The sequence below is a fragment of the Mobula hypostoma genome, chromosome 1, assembly GCF_963921235.1.
Source record: "Mobula hypostoma chromosome 1, sMobHyp1.1, whole genome shotgun sequence".
NCBI classification, from domain to species: Eukaryota; Metazoa; Chordata; class Chondrichthyes; order Myliobatiformes; family Myliobatidae; genus Mobula; species Mobula hypostoma.
This window is the reverse complement of record NC_086097.1, coordinates 138,793,301-138,808,439: the sequence shown is the minus strand read 5'-3', so window position 1 is coordinate 138,808,439 and position 15,139 is coordinate 138,793,301. Positions and strand designations below refer to the sequence as shown.

Here is a 15,139-nt window from a genome sequence, read left to right as displayed (position 1 = left end):
GGAGTGTATTCTGTCTGGAGGTCAGTGACCAATGGTGCTCCACAGGGATCTCTTCCAGGACCCCTGTCTTTGTGATTTTTATAAGTGACTTGGATGAAGAAGTGGAAGGGCTATTAGTAAGTTTGCAGACGACTCAGAAGTTGCTGGAGTTGTGGATAGTGTACAGGGTGGTTGTAGGTTGCAGCAGACAAGACGCAGAGCTGGGCTGCAAAGCAGCAGATAGAGTTCAACCCGGAAAAGTGTGAAGTGATTAACTTTGGAAGGTTGAATTTGAAAGCAGAATACAGGATTAATGGCAGGATTCTTGACAACTTGGAGGAACAGGTGGATCTTGGGATCCCCATCCATAGATCCTATAAAGTTGTTGCGCAAGATGATAGTTGGTTAAGAAGGAGTATGATGTGTTGGCCTTCATTAGGCGGGGGACTGAGATTAAAAACCATAAGGTAATGTTGCAGCTCTATAAAACTCTGGTCAGGACAGGTGTGGAATATTGTGTTCAGTCCTAGATGCCTCATCCTTTAGGAAGGATGAGGAAGTTGTAGAGAGAATGCAGAGGAGATTTACCAGAATGCTGCCTGGATTAGAGAGTATGTCTTATGAACATAGGTTGAGCGAGCTTGGGCTTTTCTCTCTGGAGCAAAGGAGGATAAGCAGTGACTCGCTAGAAGGGTACAAGATGATCAGTGGCATAGATAGAGTGGATAGCCAGAGACTTCCTCCCAGGGCAAAAATGGCTGATACAAGCAGACATAATTTTAAGGTGATTAGAGGGAAGTACAGGCAGGGTCACAGAGGTAAGTTCCTTACACAGTGAGTGGTAACATCCTGCCAGTGGTGCTTGTGGAGGCAGATACATTAGGGACATTTAAGGATCTCTTAGATGGATGATAGAGAACTGGAGAGCAATGTAGGGCAGAAGGGTTATCTTGATCTTCGATTATGTTAAAAGGTTGGCACAATAGTGCGTGCCAAAGGGCCTCTACTGTGCTGTATTGTTCTATGTTCTTTGTTAATAACCTTTCATCAGAACTCTGTCTCTGACTGACCACTGAGTACTTCTAGCATTTAGACCAAGAAAGCTCACCAACGCCTCTACTTCCTCTGGAGGCTTAAGAAGTTTGGCATGTTGCCTTTGGTCCTCACCAGTTTTTATCGGTGCACCACAGAAAGCATCCTATCTGAATGCAGCAGCTCTTGGTATGGTAATTCTTCTTCCTGAGACCATAAAAAAAAAACTGGAGATAGTGGTGGACACAGTCCAGCGAATTCCGGAAAACAGTCTCCTCTCCGTGTACTCTGTCTACATTTCTCGCTGCCTCATAATGCAGCCAACATTATCAAAGACTCCACCAACCCAGATATTCTCTCTTCTGTCTCATCTCATTGAGCAGAGGATACTAAACCTGAAAGCATGTACCACCAGGCTCAAGGACAGATTTTATCCTGCTGTTATAAAATTATTCATCAGTCCCCTAGTACATTAAGATGGACTTTTGACCTCATAGTCTACCTCATCATGACCTGGTGCTTTATTTTCTACCTGCACTGCAATTTGTCTGTAACTGTAACACTTTATTCTGCATTCTGTTCATGCTCTATCTTGTACCACCTCATTACTGTTGTAATGAATTGATCTGTATGAAGGGTACACAAGTTCTTCCCTTTACCTCAGTACATGCGACAATAGTAGACTAATTTACCAGTTTACTGAAGATCCAAAGACCATCTTGGGGTTAGAGCAGGAATTAGATGTCAACAGATACACATCTCTCCACACACACCACTGGACACCCCAAAATACAGTTATCAGAGAAATAGTACCAGGTACTATGAAGCAGATGGCCAACAATTAAAGTGTAAGTGTGTGTATATATAAAATTACACACATATATATACACATACACACACATACAAATACATAGCCATCTATCTATATATATATATATATATATATATACATACATATAAACACAGTGAATAAGTTTATTATGGATAGACTCAGCACTGTGTACACACCAGTCAAGCAACAAGGAGACAGTCATTGCTTTGATTATACAGTTATAGCCTTTAAAGCGTTTTATGTAGGTGATGTCCCTAGGACCTGTGGCAAACCCTGCATAACATTGCAGCTTGGCAGTGCTTGTACACATATGGGGTCTTCCTGGGATGTAGGACAAACGGAAAATGCAGACTCCATGTAATGAACAGTCCTTGTCCTGTGTTCAAAAGTCTTCCTGCATTTAAATAGACACATCTTGTTCTCCAACTCTGGGCAACTCTACAAGCAGGGGCTAACCTTGCATGTTTTAAATTATCTTAATGCAAACTTTCAGTGGCTTTTGTAAGAGTCTTTGCCACACCAAGCTTGTTCTTTACAGGTCAAACAGGGAACAGCAAACGCCTGATGTATAAATAAAATTTTTGATGGACTTTTCCTCTTTCTTTCATTTCTGCCACTAATATCGTCAAAAGCAGCACAACTGCAGGAGTGTAGGAAGGACGAGCAGCTTGATGTATGTTGTAGATTAAATGGCTTGTCTTTTTTATAGGTCAGTGCTCCCTGTGGTTTGCAGCGCCACAAATTGCTTGCGTTCCTTAGCACGAGCTCTCTTCTTCTTCTTCTTGTCTGCTCCCTTCACTTTTGCTCTTTGCTTTTTCTCTGCCAAAGGAAAGAACGACAGTTAGTCAGGGTTCTCGTCTCTGCAGACATGAGGCATTTGTTCATCTGCCTAATCCCATCCCTCTTTACCCTAAGGAAACTGGGGCTTCTGACAGAAACTGCCTCTTGAAGCCTGGAAAGATTCAGACTGTGGAGTCTTCCAATGAAAAGATGCACTCTCCACCATCCAGTATCAAGGGAACACCACCACCCCTCCAACTTTCCTGGGAAATATATTGCTGTTCATTTAACATCAGTAAATCCTGGGACCCTCTTCTGCGTTCTGGCCATAAAGGAGACTGCCGCCACAGCCAGAACTTAGAGGCAGACAAGAGGCAAAACTTCAAGGATGTTCTCAAAGACTCCTTGAAGAAATGCAACATCCCCACTGATCCTGGGAATATCTAGCCCAGAACAATTCAAAGTGGAAAAGATTTGGGGTGGTAGTGACAACCTCAGTCCTGATTCAGAGCAGACAGAAACCCCACACAGTGGTAAAAGGAGCACCCCATATCACAAGCTACACCCCCACCTTATCAACCACCTCTTGCCCATCTGTGATCCCCACACTAGCCTCAGTCACCTCAGAACCTGCAGAATGGGAAGCAAATCATCCTCATCCTGCCTAATAAGACACAATGCTCTGGCCATTGGTCTAATTAGTGTAAGTGTGGCCTCCCAGCTCTGAGCTTGTGAATCTTGGTTGATTAAGGCTAGATTGCTGCATACTGCCTGGTCTCGCTGGCCTTGACAGATGTGTGAACCAGCACTTCCCACATGCCCCTCACTTCTCCAGTTATTCTGTACAAATTCACCTGCAACCAAGAGGTTCTTTCATGGTGAACCTGCCTGAACTCTAATTTTCTGAGAAACCTGAAAGGTGATTTCATTGAAATATGTCAGGCTCCCAGGGCCAGAGCATTGCGTCGTCTTAGGCAAAGCCAGAGATGACGTGCTTCCACTCCACAACCGTGGGATTGAGGCTGGTGTGAAAGCTGGGAGTTTTGCTTTGGGGATGTGTTTGCAGAGATCCAGGCCTAGGAGGCAAAGTTTCTGGACCAGATGAAGAGGGATTTCTTCCCTCAGAGTATCTTTGCAACAGAGGGCTGAAGAGACAGACACTGAATATATTCAAGCTTGAGATAGGCCGAGAGTGTGGGTAAAAGACAGGAAAGTGGAATTGAGGGCAATATCATAACAACCATGGTCTTATAGATGGCAGCACATATTAGGACTCAGTGGCTTTCCCCTGCTCCTGTGCCATGTGTTCTTGTGTGCTTGGCTGCCTTTAGTACCACTTGCTAGCTCACCTCCTGCAGTAGTACATGATACTTAAAGTTTAAGGGAGATTGTGAGACACTGAAGGTCCATTAAAGGGATTTGTAAACATAGAAACATAGAAAATAGGTGCAGGAGTAGGCCATTTGGCCCTTCGAGCCTGCACCACCATTTATTATGATCATGGCTGATCATCCAACTCAGAACCCGGCCCCAGCCTTCCCTCCATACCCCCTGACCCCCGTAGCCACAAGGGCCATATCTAACTCCCTCTTAAATATAGCCAATGAACTGGCCTCAACAGTTTCCTGTGGCAGAGAATTCCACAGATTCACCACTCTCTGTGTGAAGAAGTTTTTCCTAATCTCGGTCCTAAAAGGCTTCCCCTCTATCCTCAAACGGTGGCCCCTCGTTCTGGACTTCCCCAACATCGGGAACAATCTTCCTGTATCTAGCCTGTCCAATCCCTTTAGGATCTTATACGTTTCAATCAGATCCCCCCTCAATCTTCTAAATTCCAACGAGTACAAGCCCAGTTCATCCAGTCTTTCTTCATATGAAAGTCCTGCCATCCCAGGAATCAATCTGGTGAACCTTCTTTGTACTCCCTTTGTAAATAGATGGAGCCATGGTGTAAGGCTGACGATCCCTGCAAATGCTACGGAACTTTACATTCCTCTCATACAGGGAGTGGGGGCCAAGGTAAAAATGATAGGACCTCGTGTAGTCCCATTGTTAATGGGCAAAGCAACCTTCCATCATTCCACAGTAATTAGCCAAGGTACAGACTCAGCCAATTGGGGATCAGTACCCAGAGTACTGACAGCCTCCATATCAAATGACTTCTTTGATTTTAGAATCACATAAGCAAATACAGCAAGGAGACAAGGCCTTTGACCCAACTTGCCCATGTCAACTATGGCTTCCACCAAGCTAGTTCCATTTGCCACGTTTGGTCCATATCCCTCTAAATCCCTCCCATCTGTCAAAATATCTTTCAAATGTTGTCATTGTACCTGCCTAACCACTTCCTATGGTAATTCAATCCTTATAACCATCATCCTCTGCATGAAGAAGTTCCCCCTGAGGTCCCTTTTCTGACAATGATCCTGCTGGGATTTGGACCCTAAAATTCCAGGAGGATCATTGTCAGAAAAGGGTCCTATATTCTTTGTTCATATCATGCATAGCTAATTCCACTCGGCAAGTATTCCAAAATCTATCCCCTCTCACCTCACAGCTATGCACTCTAGTTTTTAATTTCTTTCCCTGAGAATAAGACAGTGTACATTCACTGTACGTACAGTGTCACCCTCATGATTTTATAAAGCCCTGTATGTTTACCCTCCGTCTCCCACACTTCAAGAGAGATGACCTTTACTTATCCATTGTCGTGATGAAGCCACACTCAGGTTGGAGGAACAACACCTTTATTCCGTTTGGGTAGCCTCCAACCTGATGGCATGAACATTGATTTTCAAACTACCGCTAATGCCCCCCAGCCTCCCTCTTCTCCACCATTTCCCCTTTTCCCTCTCTCACCTTAACTCCTTGCCCACCCATTGCCTCTCTCTCTGGTGCTCCTCTCCCCTTTTCTTTCTTTCATGGCCTTCTGTTTCTTTCACCAATCAGCTTCTATGCTCTTTACTTCATCCTCCCCCTTCAGATTTCACCCATCACCTTGTGTTTCTCTCTTCCCTCCCCCACCTTTTAAATCTACTCCTCAGCATTTTTTTCTCCAGTCCTGCCGAAGGGTTTTGGCCCGAAACGTCAACGGTACTCTCTCCCTAGATACTGCCTGGCCTGCCAAGTTCCTCCAGCATTTTGTGTGTGTTGACTGGTGAATTCCTCCATTGGTTTGTGCTTTGCTTATATGTAATCCACCCCTACTTCTGTTCCACCCCCTCATACACACACACACAACTCACTGACACTTCAATAAAGACACATACACACACTGATACATACAGTCAGACATACTCACTCACACATTCACATACACATATACTCCCAGACACACATCACAGGCACACACACAAACAGATATGCAGATACACAGACTTTTGTGAGAACATACTCTCAGATACACTCATTGATATGCACTTGTGCACACTCAGATGAATTTACATACAAGCTCAACACAGACACACATACATATGGCACATCCTGAGACACATACATACACACACACACACACACACACACACACACACACACACACACACACACACTCTCTCACAAACATCCATGTGCACATACACATAAATACATGCACATGTATGTGATCTCAGGTCACCGTGGGGAGTCCTGCCTGCTGTGATCATGCTTGTTTTGGGGAAATGATACTGCTAATTTTCAGAGCAACACACACAAAATGCTGGAAAACCCCAGCAGGCCAGGCAGCATCTATGGAGAAAAGTACAGTCGACGTTTCGTGTCAAAGTCCTTCGGCAGGACTCGGGTTTTGGCCCAAAATGTGGACTGTACTCTTTTCTATAGTTGCCGCCTGGCCTGCTGAGTTCCTCCAGCATTTTGTGTGTGTTGCTGGGATTTCCAGCATCTGCAGATCTCCTCTCGTTTCTGCTCATTTTCAGTCAGGATCCTGGGATTTCCAGGTGTGCTATACACTCAGGTGAAGATGTACGGATGACTCCCTGCAGGAATGCTGAACTGGTTGGTGTGACCTGATCCAGTTAGGAAGGTGTTAATTCCCATGTTGAAAGATGAAGATTGAGACCTCCTTTCCTAGGAAGCATGGAACTGACTCCAAAGGGAGAGAGGGAAGAGGAGGGGAGCTGGACAGCTGGTAATGGGGGGGGGGAAGGATGGAAAACAGGTGGGAAGAGATTTTATGGGGCAGGAGCACCAGTGCCAGAGGGGCTGAGTGGTCTGTGTCAGCAGTGCAGTATTTGCTTCCTGCACTCCAGGCAGCGTGGAGTCTGTGGGCTCCAATCACTGACCTGTCCCGAATTCATGACATTCACATAGGTGAAGATTGTGAGGCTCCACTTGGTGCTCAGCATTCTGCTTAAACCAGGCCTTGAGGTTACTGAAAGCAGATAGTAAACTATGAATGCTTTGTTCAAAAATTAAGATAAAATCAGTCAGAGGTTCAGTCAGCTTCATTTCTACATCCTATTTACAGGTTGGTATCATATAACCATATAACAATTACAGCACAGAAACAGGCCATCTCGGCCCTTCTAGTCCATGCCGAACTCATACTCTCACCTAGTCCCACCGACCTGCACTCAGCCCATAACCCTCCATTCCTTTCCTGTCCATATATCTATCCAATTTAACTTTAAACGTCAACATCGAATCTGCCTCAACCACTTCTGCTGGAAGCTCATTCCACACAGCTACCACTCTCTGAGTAAAGAAGTTCCCCCTCATGTTACCCCTAAACTTTTGCCCTTTAATTCTCAACTCATGTCCTCTTGTTTCAATCTCCCCCATTCTCAATGGAAAAAGCCTATCAAACTCATTCACTTCATCAGTTGAATATTCCACGGTGAGGTGGAAATCTTAGTGTTTAAAGTCTTCAAGTTACTAGCATTGCAGACTGCTAGACTTTTCTGCTTGGTGTGCTTCTGAAGAGTTTGCTGGTGTGTCTAAGTGTGGTCCAGGGTTGGGCCGGTCCCACACTACGTGAGTACCCGGAGTCAGGTCTGTGCTGACAATCATTGGGAAGGTGCAGCATTCCAGCCCCTGTCAATGGATAACTGATGGAGACAACACCTCCTCAGCGTGCATAAGCTTGACACGGGCCAGGTGTGGGGAGGTTGTGTCCCCTGGCTGAGGAGTCTCACAGCAGTATCGGTCTCAGACGAAGGGATCAGCTGCTTTCGGCCTGATCTCCATAACCATCAACATCTGGGCATCAATCCTGTTTCAAATCAACTCATCTTCCGCAGCCTTCGGGGGATGGAATCTCAGAATCTGTTGGGTGAAGAAGAAGAGGACGAGAAATATCTCCCCTCAATGCATGGTGACTCTTCAGAACTCTTTCCCCCACGCTGCAGAGACAGTCACTGAGTTCATTCAAGATTGCTGGATAGATTTCTGAATGTTAAGGGAATGTGGGGATATGGGGGTAGTACAGGAGAATGGTGGGGCAGGCTTGACAACTTGAATGGACTACTCCTGTTCCTAGTTCTTAAGTCTTCATGACTATACTTCCCCCATGGTTGGCTGGGATAAAGATGGTCACCAGTTAGAGAAAGAGAATTGAGTTTTGTCCACCCAGCTCTCTTAGAAACATAGAAAATAGGTGCAGGAGTAGGCCACCCGGCCCTTCGAGCCTGCAGCGCCATACAGTATGATCATGGCTGATCATCCAACTCAGAACCCTGTAGCTGCCTTCTCTCCATACCCCCGATCCCTTTAGCCACAAGAGCCATATGTAACTCCCTCTTAGATATAGCCAATGAACTGGCCTCAACTGTTTCCCGTGGCAGAGAATTCCACAGATTCACCACTCTTTGTGTGAAGAAGTTTTTCCTCATCTCGGTCCTAAAAGGCTTCCCCTCTATCCTCAAACTGTGGCCCCTCGTTCTGGACTTCCCCAACATCGGGAACAATCTTCCTGTATCTAGCTTGTCCAATCCCTTTAGGATTTTATACGTTTCAATAAGATCCCCCCTCAATCTTCTAAATTCCAGTGAGTATAAGCCTAGCCGATCCACTCTTTCATCATATGAAAGTCCTGCTATCCCAGAAATCAATCTGGTGAACCTTCTTTGTACTCCCTCTATGGCAAGCATGTCTTTCCTCAGATTAGCGGACCAAAACTGCACACAATATTCCAGGTGTGGTCTCACCAAGGCCTTGTACAACTGCAGTAGAACCTCTCTGCTCCTGTACTCAAATCCTCTTGCTATAAATGCCAGCATACCATGCGCCTTTTTCACCACCTGCTGTACCTGCATGCCCACTTACAATGACTGGTGTATAATGACACCCAGGTCTCGTTGCACCTCCCCTTTTCCTAATCGGCCACTATTCAGATAATAATCTGTTTTCCTGGTTTTGCCACCAAAGTGGATAACCTCACATTTATCCACATTAAATTGCATCTGCCATGAATGTGCCCACTCACCTAATCTATCCAAGTCACCCTGCAGCCTCTTAGCATCCTCCTCACAGCTAACACTGCTGCCCAGCTTCATGTCATCCGCAAACTTGGAGATGCTGCATTTAATTCCCTCATCTAAGTCAATATATATTGTAAACAACTGGGGTCCCAGCACTGAGCCTTGCGGTACCCCACTAGTCACTGCCTGCCGTTCTGAAAAGGTCCCGTTTATTCCCATTCCTTGCTTCCTGCCTGCCAACCAATTCTCTATCCACATCAATACCTTACTCCCAATACCGTGTCCTTTAAGTTTGCACACTAATCTCCTGTGTGGGACCTTATCAAAAGCCTTTTGAAAATCCAAGTATACCACATCCACTGGTTCTCCCCATCCACTCTACTAGTTACATCCTCAAAAAATCCTATGAGATTCGTCAGACATGATTTTCCTTTCACAAATCCATGCTGACTTTGTCCGATGATTTCACCGCTTTCCAAATGTGCTGTTATCACATTTTTGATAACTGACTCTAGCATTTTCCCCAACACCGATGTTAGGCTAACCAGTCTATAATTCCCCGGTTTCTCTCTCCCTCTTTTTTTTAAAAAGCGGGGTTACATTAGCCACCCTCCAATCCTTAGGAACTAGTCCAGAATCTAAAGAGTTTTGAAAAATTATCACTAATGCATCTACTGTTTCTTGGGCTACTTCCTTAAGCACTCTGGGATGCAGACCATCTGGCCCTGGGGATTTATCTGCCTTTAATCCCTTCAATTTACCTAACACCACTTCCCTACTAACATGTATTTCCCTCATTTCCTCCATCTCACTAGACCCTCTGTCCCCTACTATTTCCAGAAGATTATTTATGTCCTCCTTAGTGAAGACAGAACCAAAGTAGTTATTCAATTGGTCTGCCATGTCCTTGTTCCCCATGATCAATTCACCTGTTTCTGACTAAGGGACCTACATTTGTCTTAACCAATCTTTTTCTTTTCACGTATCTATAAAAGCTTTTACAGTCAGTTTTTATGTTCTCTGCCAGTTTTCTCTCATAATCTTTTTTCCCTTTCCTAATTAAGCCCTTGGTCCTCCTCTGCTGGACTCTGAATTTCTTCCAGTCCTCAGGTGAGCCGCTTTTTCTGGCTAATTTGTATGTTTCTTCTTTGGAATTGATACTTTCCCTAATTTCCCTTGTCAGCCATGGGTGTACTACCTTCCCTGGTTTATTCTTTTGCCAAACTGGGATGAACAATTGTTGTAGTTCATCCATGCGATCTTTAACTGTTTGCCATTGCATATCCACCGTCAACCCTTTAAGTATCATTTGCTAGTCTATCTTAGCTAATTCACGTCTCAAACCTTCAAAGTTACGCTTCTTTAATTTCAGAACCTTTGTTTCTGAATTAACTATGTCACTCTCCATCTTAATGAAGAATTCCACCATATTTGTGTGTCAATGCAAGGAGCATTCGTAATAAAGTGGATGAATTGAAAGTCCAGATTGTTATTAATGATTATGATATAGTTGGGATCACAGAGACATGGCTCCAGGGTGACCAGGGATGGGAGCTCAACGTTCAGGGATATTCAATATTCAGGAGGGATAGACATGAAGGAAGGGGAGGTGGGGTGGCGTTGCTGGTTAAAGAAGAGATTAACGCAATAGAAAGGAAGGACATAAGTCGGGAAGATGTGGAATCGATATGGGTAGAGCTGCGTAACACTAAGGGGCAGAAGACGCTGGTGGAAGTTGTGTACAGGCCACCTAACAGTAGCAGTGAGGTCGGAGATGGTATTAAACAGGAAATTAGAAATGTGTGCAATAAAGGAACAGCAGTTATAATGGGTGACTTCAATCTACATGTAGATTGGGTGAACCAAATTGGTAAAGGTGCTGGGGAAGAGGATTTCTTGGAATGTATGCGAGATGGTTTTTTGAACCAACATGTCGAGGAACCAACTAGAGAGCAGGCTATTCTGGACTGGGTTTTGAGCAATGAGGAAGGGTTAATTAGCAATCTTGTCGTGAGAGGCCCCTGGGGTAAGAGTGACCATAATATGGTGGAATTCTTCATTAAGATGGAGAGTGACATAGTTAATTCAGAAACAAAGGTTCTGAACTTAAAGAGAGGTAACTTTGAAGGTATGAGACGTGAATTAGACTGGCAAATGACACTTAAAGGATTGACGGTGGATATGCAATGGCAAGCATTTAAAGGTTGCATGGATGAACTACAACAATTGTTCATCCCAGTTTGTCAAAAGAATAAATCAAGGAAGGTAGTGCACCCGTGGCTGACAAGAGAAATTAGGGATAGTATCAATTCCAAAGAAGAAGCATACAAATTAGCCAGAGAAAGTGGCTCACCTGAGGACTGGGAGAAATTCAGAGTTCAGCAGAGGAGGACAAAGGGCTTAATTCGGAAGGGGAAAAAAGATTATGAGAGAAAACTGGCAGGGAACCTAAAAATGGACTGTAAAAGCTTTTATAGATATGTAAAAAGGAAAAGACTGGTAAAGACAAATGTAGGTCCCCTGCAGACAGAAACAGGTGAATTGATCATGGGGAACAAGGACATGGCAGACCAATTGAATAATTACTTTGGTTCTGTCTTCACTAAGGAGGACATAAATAATCTTCCAGAAATAGTAGGGGACAGAGGGTCCAGTGAGATGGAGGAACTGAGCGAAATACATGTTAGTAGGGAAGTGGTGTTAGGTAAATTGAAGGGATTGAAGGCAGATAAATCCCCAGGGCCAAATGGTCTGCATCCTAGAGTGCTTAAGGAAGTAGCCCAAGAAATAGTGGATGCATTAGTGATAATTTTTCAAAACTCTTTAGATTCTGGACTAGTTCCTGAGGATTGGAGGATGGCTAATGTAACTCCACTTTTTAAAAAAGGTGGGAGAGAGAAACCGGGGAATTATAGACCGGTTAGCCTAACGTCGGTGGTGGGGAAACTGCTGGAGTCAGTTATCAAGGATGTGATAACAGCACATTTGGAAAGCGGTGAAATGATCGGACAAAGTCAGCATGGATTTGTGAAAGGAAAATCATGTCTGACGAATCTCATAGAATTTTTTGAGGATGTAACTAGTAGAGTGGATAGGGGAGAACCAGTGGATGTGGTATATTTGGATTTTCAAAAGGCTTTTGACAAGGTCCCACACAGGAGATTAGTGTGCAAACTTAAAGCACACGGTATTGGGGGTAAGGTATTGGTGTGGGTGGAGAATTGGTTAGCAGACAGGAAGCAAAGAGTGGGAATAAACGGGATCTTTTCAGAATGGCAGGCGGTGACTAGTGGGGTACCGCAAGGCTCAGTGCTGGGACCCCAGTTGCTTACAATATATATTAATGACTTGGATGAGGGAATTAAATGCAGCATCTCCAAGTTTGCGGATGACACGAAGCTGGGTGGCAGTGTTAGCTGTGAGGAGGATGCTAAGAGGATGCAGGGTGACTTGGATAGGTTGGGTGAGTGGGCAAATTCATGGCAGATGCAATTTAATGTGGATAAATGTGAAGTTATCCACTTTGGTGGCAAAACCAGGAAAACAGATTATTATCTGAATGCTGGCCGATTAGGAAAAGGGGAGGTGCAACGAGACCTGGGTGTCATTATACACCAGTCATTGAAAGTGGGCATGCAGGTACAGCAGGCGGTGAAAAAGGCGAATGGTATGCTGGCATTTATAGCAAGAGGATTCGAGTACAGGAGCAGGGAGGTACTATTGCAGTTGTACAAGGCCTTGGTGAGACCACACCTGGAGTATTGTGTGCAGTTTTGGTCCCCTAATCTGAGGAAATACATCCTTGCCATAGAGGGAGTACAAAGAAGGTTCACCAGATTGATTCCTGGGATGGCAGGACTTTCATATGAAGAAAGACTGGATGAACTGGGCTTGTACTCGTTGGAATTTAGAAGATTGAGGGGGGATCTGATTGAAACGTATAAGATCCTAAAGGGATTGGACAGGCTAGATGCAGGAAGATTGTTCCCGATGTTGGGGAAGTCCAGAACGAGGGGCCACAGTTTGAGGATAGAGGGGAAGCCGTTTAGGACCGAGAATAGGAAAAACTTCTTCACACAGAGAGTGGTGAATCTGTGGAATTCTCTGCCACAAGAAACAGTTGAGGCCAGTTCATTGGCTATATTTAAGAGGGAGTTAGATATGGCCCTTGTGGCTACGGGGGTCAGGGGGTATGGAGAGAAGGCTGGGGCGGGGTTCTGAGTTGGAGGATCAGCCATGATCATAATAAATGGCGGTGCAGGCTCAAAGGGCCGAATGGCCTAGTCCTGCACCTATTTTCTATGTTTCTATGTTTCTATTATGGTCACTCTTACCCAAGGGGCCTCTCACAACAAGATTGCTAATTAACCCTTCCTCATTGCTCAAAACCCAGTCCAGAATAGCCTGCTCTCTAGTTGGTTCCTCGACATGTTGGTTCAGAAAACCATCCCGCATACATTCCAAGAAATCCTCTTCCTCAGCACCCTTACCAATTTGGTTCACCCAATCTATATGTAGATTGAAGTCACCCATTATAACTGCTGTTCCTTTATTGCACACATTTCTAATTTCTTGTTTAATGCCGTCCCCAACCTCACTACTACTGTGACATCGGTGTGACACTGTTACTCAGGACCACAAGCATGACTGTCTGTGCAGCAGTAACTCCCAAAGTAAACCCTGAGGTCACGTGAGAGCTGGAGAGAACAAATAGAAGCATCAGTAGGCAGAAAGACATCTTCTGTTCTTTTAATGGCCTCATACCTCCTCAAAGTAGTTTGCAGCCAATCAACCTCTTTTCAAAGTGCATCTACTGTCTGTGTAGAGTGGCTGCAGTGCTGTTACGCACGCAGGCTGCTCTGACAGCACCGACTAAAACCTGTGACTTCTATGGCAGCAGTTACAGTTCCCCTCCAGGATACGAACTTCCTGACTTAGAAATATATAATTTGTCCTTCATCCTCACTGGTTCCAAACCCTGGTACTCCCTTCCATCTGCTCTGTGGGAGACCATCACCAGACAGACTAAACTTTCACCAGAAGGATTACACCTTCACCAGAAAAACCACATCTTCACCTGAAAGATTATACCTTCACCAAAAGGCACACACCTTCACCAAAAGGACTTCACCTTCACCAAAAGGACCACACCTTCACCAAAAGGACTTCACCTTCACCAAAAGGACCACACCTTCACCAAAAGGACCTCACCTTCACCAAAAGGCACATGCCTTCACTAAAAGACCTCACCTTCACCAGAATGATTACACCTTCACCCCAGAAGGACCACATTTTCACATAAAGGATTACACCTTCACCAAAATGACCACACCTTCACCAGAAGGATTATACCTTTAACAGAATGAGTACACCTGCACCAGAAAGATTACGCAACTTGAATAAACTTGGATGATAAATGTTATCCTTCACAGACAGAGAATAAAGACAGTCACTATCAGTTTCAGGAATAAACACTGGGGCCAGATACTGGCTCAATAAACATTTAGAATGAAATGTAGCACATCCTTGCTTAAAATGACAACAGATGTAAAAGCTCAATGTGAAGAGTTAAAGGCAGATTTGCCCGGAATCGGTTGCCGGCGTGGGCCCAAATTACAGCCCAGGATGAATGAAGAATCAGAAAATCTGCCCACAAGCAAAATCCACAGTGGGCATCCAGAGCTTTATGCTACCTCTGTACACGCAAGACCTGGAACTTACCTCAGTCTGAATAAATCTGGATGTGAAATCCATTTGGACTGTTTTATATCTGAAGCACTTTGTAGACAAAAGAAAAAAACCTAGCACAACTGTGCTAAAGACTGTGTTCCTGATACACTCCAGATTGATTCAGGGTCACTTGTGTTCAAACTCTCAGCATCTCCTTTTTGTGCTGTTTTTCTAATATTCAGTATTTATTTAAAACGACGTCCAAAGATTTGTAATGGAACAGCCTGGAACACAAGCTGTCGGTGGATGGGAGAAGGTTGCAGGTTACTACTCTAAAGGTTAACTGTTCAAATGTCAAGGAGTCAAACTTTAAAAAAGCAAGAGAGTCTGAATGGGCAGGAGTAGGAGGGGCTAACAAAGATGCTCACTGCTC

The 15,139-nt window shown here is 44.5% G+C and overlaps 1 protein-coding gene across 1 annotated transcript in view; it reads right to left on the bottom strand.

Annotated features, from left to right (window-relative positions):
* Positions 1-1,355: 1,355 nt before the first annotated feature.
* Positions 1,356-15,139, bottom strand: part of rspo2 (R-spondin 2) — a 110,656-nt gene continuing 96,872 nt past the window's right edge. Inside the window, exon 5 of the mRNA XM_063039052.1 lies at positions 1,356-2,662. Within this exon, the coding sequence (XP_062895122.1) occupies positions 2,547-2,662 (116 nt within the window). The 3' untranslated portion in view covers positions 1,356-2,546. The remainder of the gene's footprint in view (positions 2,663-15,139) is intronic.